We start from the raw sequence: 23,055 nt of genomic DNA, 5'->3' as shown, positions 1-23,055 counted from the left end.
GATTTGATCTTAGACCACACATACACCTCCCTGTTATTCCTCTCTTCCCCGTGTCTCTCTCTCTCTCTCCTCGTCCCGACTCCCTTTCTCTCTTCACACCCAAACGTACGGACACACCCAAACACCTTCCAAACTCGACGGATCGAGGCATCCAAGGAAATTCTAAGCCTGTAGTGAGCTTAGTGAGGTTCCTAGGAGGCTCGGAGTACTTCGTTTGAAGGATTTGGACGTCGGGATCACGTGGTTCAAGTTTGGCCGAATTTCTTGGAATTTTCGCGGTGACACGTATCCTGAGGACGAGCGCATCCAGGGACGCCACGGGGGTTACGACCCCTCGACTTATCAGTGAGTGGGCAGTTTTGATTTCGTATTTACCTATATACAACTGTTTTTCCCAGAAAATCCGTTTATGTGAAAATTATGAATCTATTTGCCATGCATGAAACTGTTGAGATATTTAGTTTGATAATTAACATATATATATATGTGAAATGACGTGGTGGACGCTTAGGTGAGTTTATTTATTTTCAGCTGAGTTATTTATCATGGATTGCATTGAAAGCTCATGACCTGCACCTAGGTGATAGTGCTTATATTGTTATTCACCACACCGCACGCTCGTCTTGGATCCAAGTAGGTGGATGTCGTACAGACCATGTGAGGGTTCCGACATGCTAGTCGTACAGATCACTAGATGTGATTCCGACTAGTGGGTGACCTTAGTTATGCGCGCTGATGATTGATGAGAGAAGCACTAGAGCGTATTTATACACCTGTCATCGTACAGACTACTATATGTAGTTCCGAGTGACGTGCAGAGTTGAACCGTACAGGTCACCGAGGTGACTCCGGTTGGATTGGATGTTGAGCTTTAGAATCAGCCGTACAGGACCATTGTAGGGTCTTCGGTTGATTTATCATTCACCTGATTGATATTGATGTATTCTGATCATATTTTGGGCATGGCATGTCATTATTGAGATATTATGTTGATGAAATTGAGTTGATTTTGATGTTGCGTGTATATATATGTATATATACTATTTTCTGGGAAAGTATACAGGTTTTTACGGTGAGGGGTTAGAAGTGTTTTTAACGAAATGTTTTGGAAAATCTTTAGTTTTACTGACCCACTCATTTTGTTTTTGCGCCCCTCCAGGTTCTAGTTAGCCGTTGGTGGCTCTCGAGGTATTTGTCCGGCATACTGACAGACTCTTGACATGTAGGACTCACCTGAGGGTGATGTATTTTTATTTTAGTCCTACTTGACTGCACTTAAACCTATGCTCTGAATTCACTTGTTTGCTTTATAACCCGTCCTATTATTCTAGTAGGTTGTTCTGCTAGAGTTTGGTTTGAATTCCTTCTTATGTATGTTAGTGTTTTGCTTCCGTGTCGCGCTTATGGTTACGTCACACTCACGTGACGGCCAGCACGCCTTGATCCTCTGGGTCGGGGTGTGTCAGTTTGGTATCAGAGCTTAGGTTGCAGTCCTGTATAATTGTTAATGCTTTAATGATCTTTTGATGTTTTCTGTCAGAATTATGCCGCCTCGTAGAGAGCGTAGGGAGTCCCGCCGTACTCCTGATCCTAATTTTCCTGATATTACTCAGTTGGGGGAAGCAATGGCTCAGGCTTTCCAGAATGTGATTCGTCCTCCTCCCCCACCTCAGAGGACACCCATGGAGACCATGTACAATTTGAAATTGGATCGCTTTATGGGTGATGAAGGTCACGAGGGGGCAGAGAAATGGCTAGATTATATTGAAAAGACGTTTCAGGTAATGCAAAGTCAGGGGAATTTTCCGGCTGATAGGTGGGTTGAGACCACTACCTGGTTTTTGGGTCGAGAGCCGGTAGGTTGGTGAAGGAATCAGACGCAGTTTATGTCCCCAGCTATGGCATCTGATTGGGAAGTATTTAAAGATAATTTCAAGAAAAGATTTGTTCCCCCAGAGTATATTGATCGTAAGAAACAGGAATTCACTCGATTGAAACAGAAGAATATGACAGCTCATGAGTACTACAGAAAGTTTACTGATTTGTCTCGTTATTACCCTGATACAGCTGGTAATCAGGGAGAGATGCTTCGACGTTTCAAGTTGGGATCTAAGAAGAAGTGGCGTACTTTTGCCAGTGCACTTCCCTGCGCCGATTACCATGAGTTTTTCGAGATTTTGGTCAGGATGGAGGACTCTGATAATCTTCCCAGTGAGAGTGACGATGACGAGGATAAAAATGACGGTCAGAAAAAGGATGACAAAGGTAAGGGTATTACTATTCCGGGACCTCGCAAGACTCAGAATTTTAAGAAGAGTGGAGCAAGTTCTAGTTCTTCTAGTGGTGGATTTAGTGTTACTGGCCCGAGGAGAGGTGGTGGTAGATTTTCTGGTGGGCCTAGATTTCAGAGGCAGAGGGATTCTGGTGGTGCTGGTGGTTCTGGCGCTCCTTGGTGCCGCCGTTGTAATTTTTGTCATCATGGTGAGTGTAGGAGAGGTAGTGGTGCTTGTTTTACTTGTGGGCAAATGGGACATCGGGCTTCTCAGTGTCCCCAGGGTCAGCAGAGACCGCAGCAGACCACTATGCCACCTCCAGCGCCGATTCAGCAGAGCTTTGGATCAGGCGGTTATGGCCAGTCGAGTCGTGGTGGTGCCTACCACTACCAGGGGGATGCTGCTCCGTATGCTCCTGGACCTTATCAGTATCCCCAGGAGCCTTATTCTCAGACAGGGTATTCTCAGGACTTTGGGGGTTATTCTTCTTATTCCTCTATGCCAGCTGGTGGATCTCAGTGGCATTAGGGAGGTCAGCCCCGTCAGGGGGAAATTGCTACTGGTGGTGCAGGATCATCTAGACAGTCTAGTCAGTCTGGCCAGGGACGTGCTCCCCAGGGGCGAGGTAATCAAGGCAGTAGAGGTCGTGGTGGACGACAGCAAGCTCAGGGGCGAGTTAATCATATTTCATTGCAGGAGGCTCAGAACCATCCCGACTTGATCATGGGTACGTTAAATGTTCTTGGTCATTTTGCTAAGGTTTTGATTGATTGTGGTGTTACGCACTCTGTGATTTCTCATACGTTTGCTCAAATGACCCAACCTCACCCTTCACCTCTAGGATTTGATTTAGAGTTTGCCATGCCTAGAGGAGATAAATGTTATGTTGATAGTGTGTATCTTGGGTGTCCAGTGATGGTAGAGGGCATAGTTATGCCAGCTGATCTTATTCCGTTAGATATTGTGGATTTTGATGTGATTCTAGGAGCTGATTGGTTGCATTATAATCGTGCCCATATTGATTGTTATGGTAAATCAGTTACTTTTTATCGCCCTGGACTACCCGAGGTTACTTTTGTGGGCGAAAGAGGTGGGGTGAGATATGGTGTTATTTCTGCCATAAGAGCGAGGAAATTATTATCGAAGGGTTGTCAGGGATATTTGGCATATGTGGTATTAAATGATGTTGTTCCTACCCGTATAGAGGAAGTTGGTGTGGTCAGGCATTATCCTGATGTATTTCCTGATGATTTGTCGGGGCTGCCGCCAGACAGAGATGTGGAATTCTCTATTGATTTGCTTCCAGGTACTGACCCTATATCTCTAACTCCTTATAGAATGGCTCCTGCCGAGTTGAGAGAATTGAAAATTCAGTTGCAAGAATTACTTGATAAGGGTTTCATTCAGCCTAGTTCGTCACCTTGGGGTGCTCCAGTATTATTTGTGAGGAAGAAAGATGGAACTCTGAGGTTATGCATTGACTATAGGCAATTGAACCGGGTAACGATTAAAAACCGTTATCCATTGCCTCGCATCGATGATTTGTTTGATCAGCTGAAAGGTGCGTGTGTCTTCTCTAAGATTGATTTGAGATCCGGTTATTATCAGTTGAAAATTAAAGAGGAAGATGTACCTAAGACAGCTTTCCGAACCCGTTACAGACATTATGAATTTCGGGTTATGCCATTTGGGTTGACTAATGCACCTGCAGCTTTCATGAGGTTGATGAATGAGGTATTCCAGCAATATCTTGATAAATTTGTTATTGTTTTTATTGATGATATTCTGGTATACTCTAAATCTAAAGCAGATCATATCCGACATTTGAACTTGGTATTGAAGAAATTGAGGGAGCATTAGTTGTATGCTAAGTTCAGTAAATGTCAATTTTGGTTGACTGAAGTGGCATTTTTGGGGCATGTTGTATCAGCTCAAGGAATCCAAGTTGATCCTCAAAAGATAGCGGCAGTGGAGAATTGGGAGCAACCTCGAACCGTCACTGAGGTACGAAGTTTTCTTGGTTTAGCAGGCTATTATCGACGGTTTGTTCAGGATTTTTCTATGATTGCTTTGCCGTTAACGAAGTTGACCAGGAAGGATGTTAAATTCGAGTGGGATGAGAGTTGTGAGCGGAGTTTCCAGCAATTGAAATATTGCCTCACTCATGCCCCAGTTTTGGTACTTCCGGATGATAGCGGTAATTTTGAGATTTATAGTGATGCTTCGTTGAATGGTTTGGGATGTGTTTTGATGTAGCATAATAGAGTGATTGCCTATGCCTCTCGACAATTGAAAAATCATGAAAGGAATTATCCTGCTCATGATCTTGAATTGGCAGCAATTGTTTTTGCTTTGAAGATTTGGAGGCATTATTTGTATGGTGAGAAGTGTAAGATCTTCACTGATCACAAGAGTCTTCAGTATCTGTCTACTCAGCATGATCTTAATCTTCGGCAGCGAAGGTGGATGAAATTGCTAAGTGATTATGATTGTACTATTTAGTATCATCCGGGTCGTGCTAATGTGGTAGCGGATGCACTGAGTAGGAAACCTCAAGGTAGGCTTAATGCCTTATATGCTGGTCGTGTTCCTCTTCTTGCTGAACTGAGGGCAACGGGAGTAAGGCTGGAGTTGGAAAACCGAAGTGGAGCTTTTCTTGCTAGTTTTCAAGTCAGGCCAGTTTTGGTGGATCGTATACTCGAAGCTCAGATAGTGGATGAGGAAATTCAGGAGCTGGTTCAATTAAGAAATGAAGGGAAAAAGAAAGACCTCAGAATTCGAGATTCAGATGGTATGCTTATGCAAGAAAACAGAATGTATGTTCCGAATAATGAGGAATTAAAGAAGGACATTTTGGATGAAGCGCATTGTTCAGCTTATGCGATGCACCCGGGAGGAACTAAAATGTATCATACCATTCGACCATTTTATTATTGGCCGGGTATGAAAAGGGAAATTGCAGATTATGTGAGTAGATGCATTATTTGCGAACAAGTTAAAGCAGAAAGAAAGAAGCCATTTGGGCGAATGCAGCCACTTCCCGTTCCCCAGTGGAAATGGGAAAATATAACCATGGATTTCGTGTATAAACTTCCTCGTACACGAAATGGATTCGATGGTATTTGGGTGATTGTGGATCAACTTACCAAGTCAGCGCATTTCATTCCAGTGAGGGAAAAGTATCCTCTGAATAAATTGGCTAAATTGTTCATTACGAAGATTGTGAAGTATCATGGAGTTCCGGTGAATATTATTTCTAATCGAGACCCAAGATTTACTTCTAAATTCTGGGTGGCTTTTTAGGAAGCTCTTGGTACGCAATTGCTTTATAGCACAGCTTATCATCCTCAAACTGATGGGCAATCAGAAAGGACTATTCAGACGTTGGAGGATATGTTGAGATCTTCAGTATTACAATTTGGTGATTCCTGGCATGATCGTCTAGACTTGATGGAGTTTGCTTACAACAACAGTTTTCACTCCAGCATTGGTATGTCACCATTTGAGGCACTTTATGGTAGGGCGTGTCGAACGCCATTATGTTGGTCTGAGGTTGGTGAAAGGGTGTTAGAAGGCCCAGAGATTGTAGATGAGACTACTCAAAATGTTCAGGTAATTAAGTCTAACCTGAAAGCAGCCCAGGATCGACAGAAGAGTTTAGCTGATCGACATGCCACTGATCGAGTGTATAATGTGGGCGATTGGGTGTTTTTTAAAGTGTCACCTTGGAGAGGCGTGGTACGATTTAGAAAAAGAGGGAAGCTAAGTCCGAGATACATTGGACCTTATGTGATCACTGAAAGAATTGGTGAAGTTGCCTACCGGTTGGAGTTGCCTCCGAAATTATCCAAGGTCCATAATGTGTTCCACGTCTCTATGCTTCGACATTATATTTCTGATCCTTCTCATGTGATCCCTCATCAACCGTTAGAGATTAATCCGGATTTGACATATGATGAGGAACCAGTCACGATCTTGGATTGGAAAAATAAGGTTCTAAAGAACAAGACGGTGAGTTTGGTGAAGGTGTTGTGGAGGAACCATTCCGTAGAAGAAGCTACCTAGGAGACAGAAGATCGAATGAGAAAGATGTACCCGAGGTTATTCTATGAATATTAAGTGGGTTATTTGGTTATGGGAATTTCGGGGACGAAATTCTATAAGGAGGGGAGGTTGTCACAGCCCGTCCCGAGATTTTCATATCGAGAGTATGAAATGACGGAAATACCCTTGACGTTACTAAGGTGTGTGTGTGGTATGTTTTAGATATTCATATTTTTCCTAACCTATTGGATATGTTAATTAAGTTGGATAGAATTTTCAAAGGTTGGATTGTTTGTTTGGTTAGGGATGTAAATGGATGGTGTGGATTTGATCTTAGACCACACATACACCTCCCTGTTATTCCTCTCTTCCCCATGTCTCTCTCTCTCTCCTCGTCCCGACTCCCTCTCTCTCTTCACACCCAAACGTACGGACACACCCAAACACCTTCCAAACTCGACAGATCGAGGCATCCAAGGGAATTCTAAGCTTGTAGTGAGCTTAGTGAGGTTCCTAGGAGGCTCGGAGTACTTCGTTTGAAGGATTTGGACGTCGGGATCACGTGGTTCAAGTTTGGCCGAATTTCTTGGAATTTTCCTGGTGACACGTATCCCGAGGACGAGTGCATCCAAGGACGCCACGGGGGTTACGACCCCTCGACTTATCAGTGAGTGGGCAGTTTTGATTTCGTATTTACCTATATACAACTATTTTTCCCAGAAAATCCGTTTATGTGAAAATTATGAATCTATTTGCCATGCATGAAACTGTTGAGATATTTAGTTTGATAATTAACATATATATATGTGAAATGACGTGGTGGACGCTCAGGTGAGTTTATTTATTTTCAGCTGAGTTATTTATCATGGATTGCATTGAAAGCTTATGACCTGCACCTAGGTGATAGTGCTTATATTGTTATTCACCACACCGCACGCTCGTCTTGGATCCAAGTAGGTGGATGTCGTACAGACCATGTGAGGGTTCCGACATGCTAGTCGTACAGATCACTAGATGTGATTCCAACTAGTGGGTGACCTTAGTTATGCGCGCTGATGATTGATGAGAGAAGCACTAGAGCGTATTTATACACCTGTCATCGTACAGACTACTATATGTAGTTCCGAGTGACGTGCAGAGTTGAACCGTACAGGTCACCGAGGTGACTCCGGTTGGATTGGATGTTGAGCTTTAGAATCAGCCGTACAGGACCATTGTAGGGTCTCCGGTTGATTTATCATTCACCTGATTGATATTGATGTATTCTGATCATATTTTGGGCATGGCATGTCATTATTGAGATATTATGTTGATGAAATTGAGTTGATTTTGATGTTGCGTGTATATATATGTATATATACTATTTTCTGGGAAAGTATACAGGTTTTTACGGTGAGGGGTTAGAAGTGTTTTTAACGAAATGTTTTGGAAAATCTTTAGTTTTACTGACCCACTCATTTTGTTTTTGCGCCCCTCCAGGTTCTAGTTAGCAGTTGGTGGCTCTCGAGGTATTTGTCCGGCATACTGACAGACTCTTGACATGTAGGACTCACCTGAGGGTGATGTATTTTTATTTTAATCCTACTTGACTGCACTTAAACCTATGCTCTGATTTCACTTGTTTGCTTTATAACCCGTCCTGTTATTCTAGTAGGTTGTTCTGCTAGAGTTTGGTTTGAATTCCTTCTTATGTATGTTAGTGTTTTGCTTCCGTGTCGCGCTTATGGTTACGTCACACTCACGTGACGGCCAGCACGCCTTGATCCTCTGGGTCGGGGTGTGTCAATTTAAGCGCGTTTATTTTTGCTATAATTGATAGTTTTTATAAAAAACTGACATTTATGAAATTATAGGGTAAATATTGGTTTGAGAAATTCCCCTAACAAATGGTGCGTAAGAAGTAAAAAATTGTGTGAAACAAGTAAAAGAGATGTGTAAATAGCACATCCCTATGTTATTGGTTAATTCCTAGCGTGGGGATGGGCCTTGCGGTGAAACGACGTCACTAGTTAGAAATTAAATAATTTTAGGAATTTGTTAATAAACGTCAAAATTTTATAGTAAGCTCCAAGAGAATTCCATGTGATCTAATATCCAAGTGTGTAAAGTGTTGGGTTTCTATTTGTGCATCTCGAGTTCGAAATTCACTCCCCTTTCAAAGAGTTTTCACAAAACTTAATGAGTCTTGCATATTTATATTTGATCTGAATATCGCAGACGGATTGCATGTTAGATATATGTTTTCGTTTGAACATCACGCATAAAATATGCATTAGGAAAACCTAACCTTCAAAGTATGTATGTGGAAATTTATAAGTAATTGGTAGAATTGCATATGATTGTTAACAGTGACGGGTAAAAACCTAGTCTTTCCAATAATTATTTTAATTTTAAAAACGTTTTCTTCTTTGCTGCCATTATTTCCAAACTTTTACATTTCTTTTTATTGTTAATTAATCTTTTAAGATTCAAAAATGTCACAGCCCGTCCCGGGATTTTTCATTCCGAGGACGTGAAATTTCAAAAATGACCTTAAACGAGATTAAGGTGTGTAAAGAGATGACATTTGTTTTATTTAAAGTTCCTAAACTATGGTTAATTTGTGTTAGGGACTAAAACTAGGTTGTAATGTTGTGTTTGGGTTAAGGTGGGATCCTCATACCTCAAAGCACTCCCTAAAACCCGTAACCTTTCCTTCTCTCTCTTCTTCTTCCATTTCAGATCTCTCTCTCTCTCTCACCCTCTCGAACACACGGCAACCACCAAGACCACCACAAAAAACACCCTAAACTTCCACCAACGACGGATTTAAGAGTGCCATCGTACTCCTGAAGACCATACGATCACGATGATACCCATTTCAAGTAAGTTTCACTTCGAAAACCCTAGTTTCTAAAGTTGCCGTGAATGTGTACTGTTCATGAGCTTTGAATTGGTTGTGTTTTAGGCCAAACCAAGCTCATAGTGAGCTTTAGGAAGTCCCAAGGATGCTCGGAGTGCTTCGTTGGAAGTTTTTGGACGTAAGAACACGGAGATCGACAAGTTCAAAGTTTGGCCGGAGCTTTCGAGGCATTTTCCGGCGAATCCCCGGCGAGTTAGGAGTCCAGGTAGGTATCAATCTCTTCGTCTCGTCAAGTACTACAACTTTCCTTTTTGTTTCACTCAATTTCGTTGAGTATTGAAGAAGTTATACTCATTTGAAAAATACCCAGTTTCCGGCGACCTCCGAGGCTTTCGAGGCAGTTTCCGGCCAAACCACGGCGAACTAGGTGTTGTGCAAGGTACCATTCTATTTTTCTCTTCAAGGGCTACAACTCTCGTTTTTGAATCACTTGATTTCGTTGAGAAATGACAAAGTTATGGCAATTTGAAAAACTGCCCGGAAAACGGCCGCCGGAAAAACCAGTCCGGCGACCCAAGGAAGAAGAAGGTGCTACAGTAAAAAAAATAAATAAAAATAAAATTATTTTAAAAATATGTCGACGTCCGTGACGTCGAGTAGATCACCGTGGTATATTCATATACCCAAATTGAGCACCGTATGAGAAAGTTATTAAGGATTGTTGGTTAGGTGTTCGAATAACGTTTTATAGTTTTCACATTTAGGTAAAAATGTGAATTGACGATCCGACCGTTGGATCGTTACCAAACTTTGATACGTTGTAATACGTAATATTCGAGGATTATTGGAACTTACGGATTGGGAATCCGAGTTACGGATCTTCCGGAATTGGAATTGTAAGTCCATAATATAAAATGTTAACCGTCACTTAGTTTTGGAAATTGACGGAGATCCGACCGTTGGATGGTGATGAAATTTTAGGATGTTGTCCTAGAGATATATTGTGGACCTCTGGAAGTTATGGATTTAAAATCTGAGTGGCAGATCTTCCGGATCGAACTACGTAGTGACGTATTTTATATAAGTTATATATTCTATCGATATGAATTCTGAGCTTGGATTTGATTACTATTCTAGGCGGCGATCGTCGTGACGCCTTGATGTGTGGTGCTAGGGAGTTGTTGGACGAACTCCAGGTGAGTGGGCAGTTTTGTTTTCCGTATATATATATACTTGACGTTTCCCAGAAATTGAATTGAAATGAAAATATGTTTAAAATGAAATGCATATGAGTTATGTGGAAAAACGGGAAGTGAAATACCATGCATAGAATTGATATGAAAAGTATATAGAAATGTGAGTTGAAATGCCATGCATGAATTAATATATGATGCATATGTATGAATTGGTGCGGTGGACGCACAGGTAAGAATTGATTTATGATGCATATGTATGAAATGGTGCGGTGGACGCACATGTGAGTATTTATTTCTGTTATGATGATGTTGATGTATATTGAGCTCAAACCCTGCACCATAGTTTAGTGCTTATAGTATTCACCGCATCGCACGCTCGCCTTGGATCCAAGTAGATGCTAGTCGTACAGTCCACGCGGAGTGGGTACGACAGGCCAGTCGCGAGAGTGTTAGTGAGATTCCGACTGGTGGGTGACCTTAGATTATGTGCACAGATGATTATGAGAAGCACTAGAGCGTAACTTATGTGCAGAAGGCCGTACAGGTCACGCGGAGTGACTCCGGCAGAGTGTGAGAATGATAGATTTTGAGCTCTAGGTTCAACCGTACAGGGCTATTAGAGGGCCTCCGGTTGATTACTTTCTTGTACCTGATATGATTATTGTTGATGCATCCATACTTAACTGTTGAATTAGACATGGCATGGCATGATTGATAAAGAAAAATGTTGAAATAGTAAAAATGAAGTTTTGAGAATATATATGTATATTTATATTTTACATTTCTGGGAAAGTATACAGGTTTTACGGAGAGGGGTTACAATGCTTTGAGAAAAAATTGGATTTGAAAAGAATTGTTTTACTGACCCACTCAATTTTGGTTTTGCGCCCCTCCAGGTTAAAGAATAGCTGAGGTGTGGTGGCTACGAGGAATTCGACGGTGTTCTGACAGATTGGACAAAATTAGGACTCCCTTCGGGTGTATCAACTTATAAATTGTATCTTAAAGCTTCCGTACTGTGCAAATGGTTACGTCACTCTCACGTGACGGCCAGCATGCCCTCCTTCGGGACGGGGTGTGTCAAAAAATCTCAAATCTTTGATAAAAATTTGTTTTGATAATCAATTAAGAGTTGTTAATTACACAAATTAATCAACCAATCCTTGTGGAGAACGATTTTGCATGTGTGATTATACTACAATTACCTTGAACTCTTGCAAGTATTTTCAGTGATTTTAACCCTAATTTTACAAGTACTAAAAATCCTATCAACCTCCAATTTCAAAGATCATAAATTTGCAGGTGTAACGACCAAAAACAGTTTCTTGGAGCATTTTGTCTGTCTCTGGTTTCAAGTTCATGATACTCCATCCGTTTGGAAAGGTTCTTGGAAACAATGTTTTTTTTTAGGGGTAAATTTTTGACAATCGAGGATCAGTGGCTTTTGATGTCGAGAAGGGCACAATTTTAGTGGTCGATTTGCCGGACGGTAGTGCGGGCATCAATAGCTTAATGGTGGGCAACGTGGGGAGTCACTTTTTGCTTGCCAGTTTGATCAATGGATCAATTTGTTAAGAATCTGGAGATTAGAAGGAGATGGTGATGATAATCCATGGGAATGGACTATCGTTGCCCAATGATATAGGACGAATTACGAGACTTTCTTAAAACTAAAAATTAAAGGTTCAGGGTTCGAAACCCGCTGCTTGTGTGGAAGCCAGACTTGTGGCCAAGGGAAGGCTGAAATGTTTCTGTGAGTATTTCCGGCCCTCAGAAGGGGGAGACAACTATGATTTGCCACCAGTTGTCCCGATTTTTAAAAGAATAAAAATATTGGGCAATGGCCATTTGGACTAAACATCTTTACTTTATTTAATTAAGGTGCTAAGATATCTCGTGGCCAAAATCCCTAAGAAAAAAAAGATAGTGCATTTGTGCCTGGAAGAAATATTGTTGACAAAATTCTTAGGCCATCTCTAACCGAGGGCTAGCCAGAGGGCTCGTTTTAGCCCTCTGGCCCTCCAAGATTCCCCAAGATATTAATATTTTAATGAACAGTACATGGCCATATTGGCCTCCGTCTCCAACCGAGGGTCAAAGGGTCAGAGGGCTCGTTTTAGCCCTGTCACAAAAAACAGTCTCCAAGTAGGGCCAAAGGGCCATAGGGCCAAACATAATTTATTATTTAAAAACTACAATTTAAATTCAAATCTAACGGCTAAGTGACGTCAACAGGATGTCAGCTAGCCGTTGGTAGCTGACATCATGTTGACGTCAGCTAGCTGTTGGATTTGAATTTTTTTTTGCTATAAATAGGGTGGATATTGGGCTATAATTCACACAACTTTAAATTCAATCTATTTCAATTCAATCTCTTGCAATTCAATCTCTTTCAATTCAAGTTTGCAATGAATTCCAACTTTGGATCTTCATCCAATTCCAATTGGGGGTCCTCATCCAATTCCAAATTGGAAGCAAAATGGGCGCAAATGAGACGAGAAGATAAGGAGTCTGATGAAGAAGTTCAAGTAAGGCGCAACAAACAAAACATGGCAGCAGCCATGGCTGCGGCCATGGTGTGTCAGCCAACTGAGGAACAACCTCAATGGGGTGGCTCTGTTGCTGGTCGCTCTTACAAACCACAAAACAGAGCGATTGCGCTTGCCAATCTGATGAACAACTACTTCAACCCCAACTCGGTGTACACAGAAGAGGATTTCAAACGTCGCTTCCGGATGAGGCGTCTTGTCTTTGAGCGTTTACTTCATGATGTCCAGCAGGTCAATCCATATTTTCGACAGAAGCGGGACAGAGCAGGCCGCCCTGGTTTCTCACCTCATCAGAAGGTTATTGTTGCACTCCGAATGATGGCATATGGCTCCTCAGCTGATTCGATGGATGAAACCCATGGTATGTCTGAGTCTACATGCCTTAATACTCTTGAAGAATTTTGTAACACAATTGTTCAGGTTTACAAAGACGAGTACCTCCGAGAGCCAAATCAAGAAGATCTGAATCGGCTCCTTCACAAAGCTGAAGACCGTGGGTTTCCGGGCATGATAGGGTTATTAGACTGCATGCATTGGGATTGGAAGAACTGTCCCACTGGATGGCAAGGAGGCTTTAGCGGAAGGTCGAGAAAGTCAACTGTTGTGTTAGAGGCAGTTGCCTCATATGACACATGGATCTGGCATGCTTTCTTTGGAGTCCCTGGATCCCAAAATGACATTACAGTTCTTGGGCGTTCACCCATCTTCAATAACTTGATGGAAGGTAAAGCACCTCAACTTGACTACTACATCAACGGCCGTGAATACAATATGGGGTATTACTTGGCAGATGGCATCTACCCAAAGTGGGCGACACTTGTCCAAGCAATTCCAAAACCTAGGAATGATGCAGAAAAGTTGTTTACCTTACACCAAGAGGCATACCAGAAAGATGTTGAGAGAGATTTCGGTATTCTACAAGCACGGTGGAAGATTATCAGCGAACCGGCAAGAGGGTGGAGTCGAGAAAATTTGAACTCCATCATGATGTCTTGCATCATATTACACAATATGATAGTGGAGGATGAGCGAGATGGGTATATTGATGGAGAGTCCAATGATGACCAAGAAGATCCAAATAGGTCAAGAAGGGCTCTAGCAAAAATATATGATGGGCCTAATTTGCCTTTCAATCCAAGAACTGGTAGTATCTCTATAAATGAGTATATGAGGCGCTATAGAATGATACGTTCTCGTGCCACAAATAAGTACCTACAACAGGATCTTGTTGCACATCTTTGGGCCAAAAGAAGCATGGAGTAGGCTTTTAAGTTTTATGTTGTTAAATGTTTTTAAAAATGTTGTTTAAGTTTCATGTTGTTAAATGTTTTTTTATGTTGTATAATTTGTATGTTGGTTAATGTTATTTAATGTTGTTTCATGTTACTTAATTTAATTTAATGTTGTATAAATGCTTAGGAAGTTATAGGAAAAAAATAGAATTGAAAAAAAATATGAAACAAATTTTGTGAAATAGAAGTTATAGGAAAAAAAATGGAATTTAAAAAAATATGAAACAAATTTTGTAAAATAGAAGTTATATGAAAAAAAATATGAACCAAATTTTGTAAAATAGAAGTTATAGGAAAAAAATAGAATTTAAAAAAAAATTGAAACAAATTTTGTGAAATAAAAGTTGTAGGAAAAAAATGGAATTTAAAAAAAAATATGAAACAAATTTTGTAAAATAGAAGTTATAGGAAAAAAATAGAATTTAAAAAAAAAATTGAAACAAATTTTGTAAAATAGAATTGAAACAAAATATGAAACAAAATTTGATTCATATGAAAAGGAAAAAAAAAAGGGAAAAAAGAAGTTTAAATTCATAAAAAAAAAAAAAGTTAATACAACGGCTACTAGCCGTTATATTAAAAAAAATTCAAACTATTAGTGTCGGTTATAACCGACACTAATAGTAATTAAAAATAAAAATTTTGCTTTTGAATAACTATTACTGTCGTTTATAACCGACAATATTAAAATATTCTTCTTTAATGCTGTCGGTTATAAGCCCGGGGCTGGCTGGCTGGCCAAAAGCAGTCAGCCCTCCAGCCCTCCCTGATCTCGTGGGGCCCTCCCAGATTCCAGAGCCCTCTGGCCTAGCCCTCATTTGGAGATGGTTTTAGGACTATTTTCGGCCCTCTGGCCCTCTGGACCCTTCGGTTAGAGATGGCCTTATTGCGCACGAGCTTTCTCGGATTTTAAGCAGGAAAAAGGTCGCACCAGAGCTATGGCAATCAAGACTGAAGCTTGTTTGAACAAATTTGGCTTTTATGAGTATTGGATTACGTTGTTTGTGTCCGATGTAGGCTCATTTCTCCACTCTAGAGGAATTTATTCATACTCTGCACGGAACCTACATTACCATGGCAATGTATCCGAAATCTAAACAACTTTTACTTAAAGTCGAGAGAATAAACGTGCTAGAAACCTCGTGCCGAAAATTTGGAGTTGGTGAAACAGCGCCACGCTTGTTAAACTTGCTAGAAACCTCCGCATTGGGAGTTGATAACGCCGAGAGGAGGGGCCCTAGAGATCTTGTTTGACAGAAATGTGGATGGAAGGAACAAACATGCCATATTGCGTTTACTAAGGCACCAAATATACGTCATTTGACCAGTTGTATGGCTCAATCTGTAAACTGAACCAACGGAGTGACCTAAATATGATTTCACTGAAACGATAATGTTTGGCGTTGGTGAAACAACGAACGCGATCGAATAATGTTTTCTGCACTTCGGTTCATTCTTGCTCAAATGTACGGTCAGTATAATATCCTTGTAAGTTGGGGACAGAATTAGAGAATAGAGATCATAACAAAAATGCCAGTAAAGGGGTCTGCCTAGACAATATCCTGAGACTCAAGAAATTGGCAACAAGAATAGATTACAGAGATGGCAACTTCCACTACCTCACACTCACCGACTCACAGTGCATAATCTGATAGTTGAGCAAAACAAAACCCATCACTAATTAAAACCCACCAATGACGGTTCGCCACATCCACAAAATCAGTTCAACACTACAAATAAATAGGAATCCGATGCTGAAACAACGATCAAGAGCACAAAACGGAAATCATCATAAGATGGCAATCAGGAACTTGACATACAAAAGTAGCAGAACCGCGGTTGGGAAATTGCCCAATGGATTGATCAGTGAGCAGGCATCAGAAGCAATCCCAGCAGGGCTACCTATGGGGGGCAATCCTGCTGGAAGCACCCCGGGTAACACTGAAGGTGACTTGGGTATCCCACCAATAGAACCATCTGACTCGGGAGCAGGTGCGGGTGCAAACATTGTGTCACGGATTACTGAGGTAGGTGGGGCTATAAGTGGTGGAAATTTCTGTGGACCTGCATAGCGTTTTGAAATAGAGTACTTGAGTAACAAATTAATCACAACCCAATTCCTGGCTCCATGAAACCTTTTTCTTTTCAGTTAAAGAAATCACAATGAAAAAAGTGATCACTCTTCTATTTTCTGGTATGATCTTATTTCAATTGAAAGTAATATACAATCTGCTTATATGCTTTATAACACCAGTTACTGTTTGACAACCAACTATTTAAAATCGAGTCCCTAATTTGAAATCAGAATTTTATGGTACTATAAAGAAATCTATTAAAACATGACCCAAATTTTAACTAAGAAAACGGGCAAAACCCTTTTCGGTTTAAGGAAATAAGAGAACCAGTTTCACAGACACATTCATATTATATGTGATTTCCAAAAACCTAAAAGTGCAATCAATTTCTATAGTTTTGTTCCTTCTAATTAGCCAAGCAGCACAACAGATATTAGCATCTATAATTTTACCTGGGCAACGGGGCTGAAGAGATGTAGACAACCTGCAGAGGAGGACAAAATCAGATTGACATTAACGGAAATCCTACATTTCGAAACAGCTATAATAAGAGTAAAAAGGTAGAAGCATAAAGGATAACCATACGTTGAGACGATGCTTCCATTCACAAAACCACCATAGTTACAAGAAGTGACATTGCAACCACCACCACTCTGCTGAACTGTAACGTTCCCGACCATGAGGTTACTGTTTCTACATTGCATGCTCGAACATGAAACTGCTAATGAAGCAGGCTGGCAGTACAAACTGTAGAAAGTAACATGATTATGTGATTAATACTCAACCCGCAGGAGAAGTTGGAGAACATGTACATATAGAAGTAAACTCAATTACTTGAGACTCCCAGGCCCACAACTGCATTGTAAACAGTGGCTTGCTGTAATGGCATAGCTACCATTGGGCACGATCAAGCCATAGTCTTGAGCAGATTTAGGAAAGTTTGATGCACAAGCTGCACTCAAGACAAACAAAATTCAAACATTACCAACAGGCTATTAAATAAACAAAATTCAAACATTTCGGAATCTGCAAGTAATACACTATCAGCGCCCAAAGGAAGCAGAGGGGCATGTTTCACCACCTATCTGACTAACATTTTCAAAGGAACTCTTTTCCAAATCAATTTGCTCTTACTTTTGTTAAGATAATGCGGTGCTTAAGATTGATTTGTTTTCTGAGCATACTGCTTACATAAAGAAGACAGAAATCGAGCAACAGAGTATTCTCGAGGAAAGGTTGAAGATTTTCTACGAGAATTGTCTTGATATTTATATGGTGAATTAAGGACTTTGTAGTCAATTGTTTAAGTGAAACTTATACAGAATTACATTATATGATGGTTTCTTATTCATTTCACTTGCGTATATTTCTAGTGCACCAGTATCGTCTCAAGTTGCATCTGCAAGAGAACCAACCATTTGATATACTTTAAAGACAAAAACTATATAACGGTATTGTCTTAACTATATAATGGTTTCTTAATCAATCTACTAAAACCTATAACACGAAAGTAGTTGAAATATTTTAAAGATGAAAACTATATCCAAATCTGCGCGAGAACCAACCATAAGAAGGGCCTCAAGGATTCACAGAAACGGTATAGCTATGGCAGTCAGCTAACTCAAAAATATAAAAAACGGTTATTGGTTTGAACTAATTAAAACCCATTAAAAGGCACAAACTTTATGAACTCCGATTCTCTACGGTGAAGAATGTTATAAAAAAAACAAATGCAGCAACTGAAACCGAAAACAAAACAGCACAGTTAGAAACTCGCTAATTACTAATTAACAAAAGCATAATCAAATTAGCATACCAAAATTCAACATAGAAAAACACATTCCAATAATTAGCTTCAAATATCGAAACACTTGATAAGATAAGCAAAATTACAGATTACCTGGCAGTGGCACTGCAAGTATATCAGCAGCCTTAATAGCTGTGTTCCCCATGGCATTCACATTCATCAAATCGGTCAGGGTAGTCGAGTACCGGGCGGCAATCCCCGCCAGTGTGTCCTCCGGGTTCACCACATAAGACAAGTAGATAGCCGGCAGCGAATTATCAGTCCCATTGAAGCAAGTGCAGGGCAGAGGCACCACAAGGGTTTGCCCCACGTCGAGCACAGAAGGGTCCGAAATCGAATTGGCCTCCCGAATCTGGTCATCCGATACCAAGCCAGAGTACACCGAATCAGCAATGGAGGCCAGCGTGTCGGAAGACCGGGTCTTGTAGTGGGTAGACACTGACTTTCGAATCCCGTCGACGCAGGAGCAGATGATCGGGACTTTGAGGAAGAGCTGGGAGGGGAGGATGTGGTTTTCGACGTCGGGGTACGAAATGTCGATGGCATTGGCGGTGAGGAGAGCAATTGGGTCAACCTGGAAGAGGGAGGCGACCTCTGAGACCTTGAGCTCGGTGTAGACGGTGTAGCCGAGCAAGGCATTGCACGAGTCGGCGTTCGAGCAGGGCTCGATTGTCGACTTGGAGGTGACAAAAACAGCCACATTGGCTAGGACTAGCAGAAAAACGGAGAATTGGGTTTTGCAAAAGGGTTTTTGAATCGCCATTTTTGGAAACTGTTTCTCGAAATAGGGGAAAATGGAAAGAGGGTTTATCTGTGGTTTAACAATGAAGTACAAAGGCTAGGTTTTTTGGGTTTGAAACTGGGAGAATTTCTGGGTTTTTAATGCTTTTTCTGCTTACCCAGCAGCTTCTATTCCTACCCAGCAGAAGAAACAGAAAGATGGGTTCTTTCTTTCAATGGCGGAAGCTGGAGAGCACAATGCTGGGTTTGGAGCTCAAAATTTTCAGGTTTTTTCAGGTTTCTAGATGGGTTTATGGATTCTGGCTTCTGGGTTTTTAGGGTTTTGATGATTTGATTCCTCTGGATCTTTGGAGAGAGAAAAAGTGAGGAGAGAGAGGGAGGAGAAAGGGAAAGTAGTTTTGAAAGCTAGAGAGAGAGAGAGAGAGAGAGCAGAAAATTGTTTTTGTATGTTGCATAGAGTGAAGTGTGCAGTGTGCAGACACCAGTCAGATTCTTGAGCTTGGGGACAACAACTTTTATGTTTGGACCAATTTGTCCTCGTCAAACATACCACTTCCCGCATATGTTTCCGTGTGGTGTTTTGGTAATTTTCATCTTTCCTTTTTAGATTTATGGGCATCCAAGTGTACCCCACAGTCATGTACTGTAGGGTTTTGCTTTCAGACATGCGGGTGAGAATACCTGGTTTTCTTGCTGGGTTGGACCTGAATACTGTATATAATATCCTACGCGCATATTAGAGAGTGTCTCTCACGCTTTCTCTTCATTGGATGGAAGAGTCGTTCTCAATCCACGTGTTGCGACTTGCGTGTTTATATACTGAATTCTGAGACCTGGGACTTGAAAGTTCAGCCCGTGGGTCGCATCGCATGCACAACCCATATCATATGGGTCGCCCACTCGGAATTATTAAATTTTTAATTTAATTAAATAACGCTTTAACATGAACGTTGCCATCTATTGTTTGACGAGAAATGTTCAAAGTGAGATTTTGCATGTACTTTTTTTGCTTAATTTTTTATAACGTTGACTAAGTCTAGCAATTTCTGACACGATCCGATAATTTGACATAACACGACATGAAATTAATAGGTGTTTAGGTCGACACGATAATAAATCGGGTTGTTATCGGGGTAACCCGATAAGCATCTGTTAAGATAACGGGTTGATTCGGTATACACGTGGGTAACACGATACACAATAAGCAGAATATTAATTTTATAATTTTATAACCCTAAAAAAATATTATAATAATTATATATATATATATATTAATTTAACAATTTTATACCCCTAAAAACTAATATATATATATATATATATAATAATTATAATAATTATACCCCCAAACTATTAACTATAATAATTATAATAATTATATATACTATAATAATTATACCCCCAAAATATTAACTATAATAATTATATATATATATATATATTAAATTTTATAAAAACTATAATAATTATTAATTAATATGCATCCATTAATTCCCTAATTCTATTCCATTCATGCTGCACCCTTTGAAGAAAAAGGGAGGGAAAATGAAAATTATAAGAAAAGCTGAAAAGGAAACAAAAAAAAAGAGAGAAAGATGAGTAGGCTGCTGCCATTTGAAGAAAAAGAAGATAGGGAAAAATGAAAATTATAAGAAAAGTTGAAAATGAAACAAAAAAGAGAGGGGAAAATGAAAATTAATAAAAGTGGTGAGAAAATTTATTTTTTTTAAGTTATTAACTTTTTATCACACATATGACATATCCCACTATTTTTATAATGACACGTGATGTATTACTCCGTGTATCGGTCAATTATACGTACAAAATAAATATATTTAAATCTACTTAATAAATAAATAATATATATATATATACACACCATTGAACCTGATGGGATACGAATTATACAAAACTAATTTCAACGATCCAACCGTCAAACTTGTTTGTATGTGCTTCGAGATCGTATCAGCAAAAAATCGCAAAAAACAAACATTTAGAGATCAAGTAACCGAACAAAACTTTTTGATCGTTATAAAAAGAAAAATTACGATTTAACGGTTATTTTAACTTCAATTTTGATTATTTTTTATAGCTACATTCCTTAATCTTATATGAATACAATGAATGAATTCGATCTTCAATTTAAAATATTTATACTAATGGATACCACAAAATCTTATGTTATACTTAATGAAAGTATGAATAAACTCTTAAGTATTAGTGAATCTATTGTTTTGATGGGATACTCATTCTACGAAACTAGTTTCAATGATCCAACCATCAAACATGTTTGTATATACTTCGAGATCGCATATGCCAAAAATTGCAAAAAACAAACATTCAAAGATAAAGTAACGGGATAAAAAATTTCGACGGTTATAAACGAAAAATCACGATTTAACGGTTATTTTAACTACGATTTTGATGATTTTTTACAACTACACTTCTTGACCCTATATGAATACAATGATTGAATTCGATCTTCAATTTAAAATATTTACACTAGTGGATACTACAAAATCTTATGTTATACTTAATGAAAGTATGAATAAACTCTTAGTATTAGTGAATATATTGTTTTGATGGGATACTTATTCTACGAAACTAGTTTCAATGATCCAACCGACAAACATGTTTGTATATACTTCAAGATCGCATACGCCAAAAATTGAAAAAAACAAACATTCAAAGATAAAGTAATGGGACAAAACTTTTCGACGGTTATAAACGAAAAATCACGATTTAACGGTTATTTTAACTCCGATTTTGATGATTTTTTACAGCTACACTCCTTGACCCTATATGAATACAAAGAATGAATTCGATCTTCAATTTAAAATATTTACACTAGTGAATACCACAAAATCTTATGTTATACTTAATGAAAGTATGAATAAACTCTTAAGTATTAGTGAATCTATTGTTTTGATGTGATACTCATTCTACAAAACTAGTTTCAATGATCCAATCGTCAAATATGTTTGTATATACTTCGAGATCGCATACGCCAAAAATTGTAAAAAACGAACATTCAGAGATCAAGGAACGGGACAAAACTTTTCGACGGTTATAAAAAGAAAAATCACGATTTAACGGTCATTTTAACTCCGATTTTGATGATTTTTTGCAACTACACTCATTGACCCTATATGAATACAATGATTGAATTCGATCTTCAATTTAAAATATTTACACTAGTGGATACAAAAAAATCTTATGTTATATTTAATGAAAGTATGAATAAACTTTTTAAGTGTTAGTGAATCTATTGTTTTGATGAGATATACTCATTCTACGAGACTAGTTTCAACGATCCAACCGTCAAACATGTTTGTATATACTTCGAGATCACATACGCCAAAAATTGCAAAAAACAAACATTCAGAGATCAAGTAACGAGACAAAACTTTTCGACGGTTATAAAAAGAAAAATCACGATTTAACGGTTATTTTAACTTCGATTTTGATGATTTTTTTATAGCTACATTCCTTGACCCTATATGAATACAAAGAATGAATTCGATCTTCAATTTAAAATATTTACACTAGTGGATATCACAAAATCTTATGTTATACCTAATAAAAGTATGAATAAACTATAATAATTATATATATTAATTTAACAATTTTATACCCCTAAAAACTATAATAATTATATATATATATATATATTAAATTAAATTTAAAAAATTGATTACCATTGGATCGGCTGAGATCAAGCCAAAGTTCCAATACAATTTCTTGATGATCGATGTAAATCGAGGATTTTGTAAATTGAGGTTTAAACTTTTGAGAAAGACTTCACAACCTTGAAAACAAAAACTTTTTCATTTTGCATATCCTTGCACATTTAATATTTGTAATAGATTAGTAGTGTATGTATTATTTTTTTATTAGGCACTTATTTTCGAGTGTAGATGTAGTACTTAAACGACAAATGTGTTTTAATGTTAACGGGTATGACACGACACGACCCTTTAAGATAACAGGTATGACACGACACGACCCGTTAAGATAACAGGTGTTACACGAAAACGATATGAACACAATAGACACGACCCGTTTGCCAGGCCTAACGTTGACACATTAATTGTGTCAAAAATATAAGGTAACGACAAGTCAAGAGTTCTATTTTGAGAGAATCCTTCGCTTGTTTGATTCAATATTTCTTAATCAACGGAAGGTTGAAACTTTAATCCGTGAACTTTTAAAACAAGATCACCAGCTTTCTCGATT

General features: G+C 39.1%; 2 protein-coding genes across 2 annotated transcripts; one reads left to right on the top strand and one right to left on the bottom strand.

Annotated features, from left to right (window-relative positions):
• The first annotated feature begins 1,898 nt into the window (after window positions 1–1,898).
• LOC139198081 (uncharacterized) lies at window positions 1,899–6,338 on the top strand. Its single transcript, XM_070826339.1, has 7 exons — window positions 1,899–2,751; window positions 2,845–3,000; window positions 3,187–3,773; window positions 3,882–4,061; window positions 4,776–5,089; window positions 5,606–5,763; window positions 5,992–6,338. The coding sequence occupies exons 1-7, from the start codon at window positions 1,899–1,901 to the stop codon at window positions 6,336–6,338; spliced, it is 2,595 nt and encodes an 864-aa protein (XP_070682440.1).
• Window positions 6,339–15,701: 9,363 nt separating this feature from the next.
• Window positions 15,702–19,314, bottom strand: LOC103450645 (lysM domain-containing GPI-anchored protein 1-like). The gene is made up of 5 exons (XM_008390011.4): window positions 18,172–19,314; window positions 17,106–17,223; window positions 16,857–17,018; window positions 16,724–16,755; window positions 15,702–16,260 (listed from the first exon to the last, which is right to left on the bottom strand). The coding sequence occupies exons 1-5, from the start codon at window positions 18,839–18,841 to the stop codon at window positions 15,986–15,988; spliced, it is 1,257 nt and encodes a 418-aa protein (XP_008388233.3). The 5' UTR covers window positions 18,842–19,314; the 3' UTR covers window positions 15,702–15,985.
• Between the last annotated feature and the right edge of the window lie 3,741 nt (window positions 19,315–23,055).

The sequence above is a fragment of the Malus domestica genome, chromosome 08, assembly GCF_042453785.1.
Source record: "Malus domestica chromosome 08, GDT2T_hap1".
NCBI lineage: Eukaryota > Viridiplantae > Streptophyta > Magnoliopsida > Rosales > Rosaceae > Malus > Malus domestica.
Note: the sequence above shows the minus strand (reverse complement) of the source record. Positions and strands in the feature narration are given on the sequence as shown.

Coding starts and splice junctions, on each gene's coding strand:
- LOC139198081 (XM_070826339.1), top strand. CDS start 1,899: ATGGCATCTGATTGGGAAGTATTTAAAGATAATTTCAAGAAAAGATTT. Junction 4,062..4,775: donor TTTTTATTGATGATATTCTG/GTATACTCTAAA, acceptor TGTACTATTTAG/TATCATCCGGGTCGTGCTAA. Junction 5,764..5,991: donor CAGTTTTCACTCCAGCATTG/GTATGTCACCAT, acceptor TGTTTTTTAAAG/TGTCACCTTGGAGAGGCGTG.
- LOC103450645 (XM_008390011.4), bottom strand. CDS start 18,841: ATGGCGATTCAAAAACCCTTTTGCAAAACCCAATTCTCCGTTTTTCTG. Junction 17,019..17,105: donor TGTGGGCCTGGGAGTCTCAA/GTAATTGAGTTT, acceptor TACTTTCTACAG/TTTGTACTGCCAGCCTGCTT. Junction 16,756..16,856: donor AATGGAAGCATCGTCTCAAC/GTATGGTTATCC, acceptor CCTCCTCTGCAG/GTTGTCTACATCTCTTCAGC.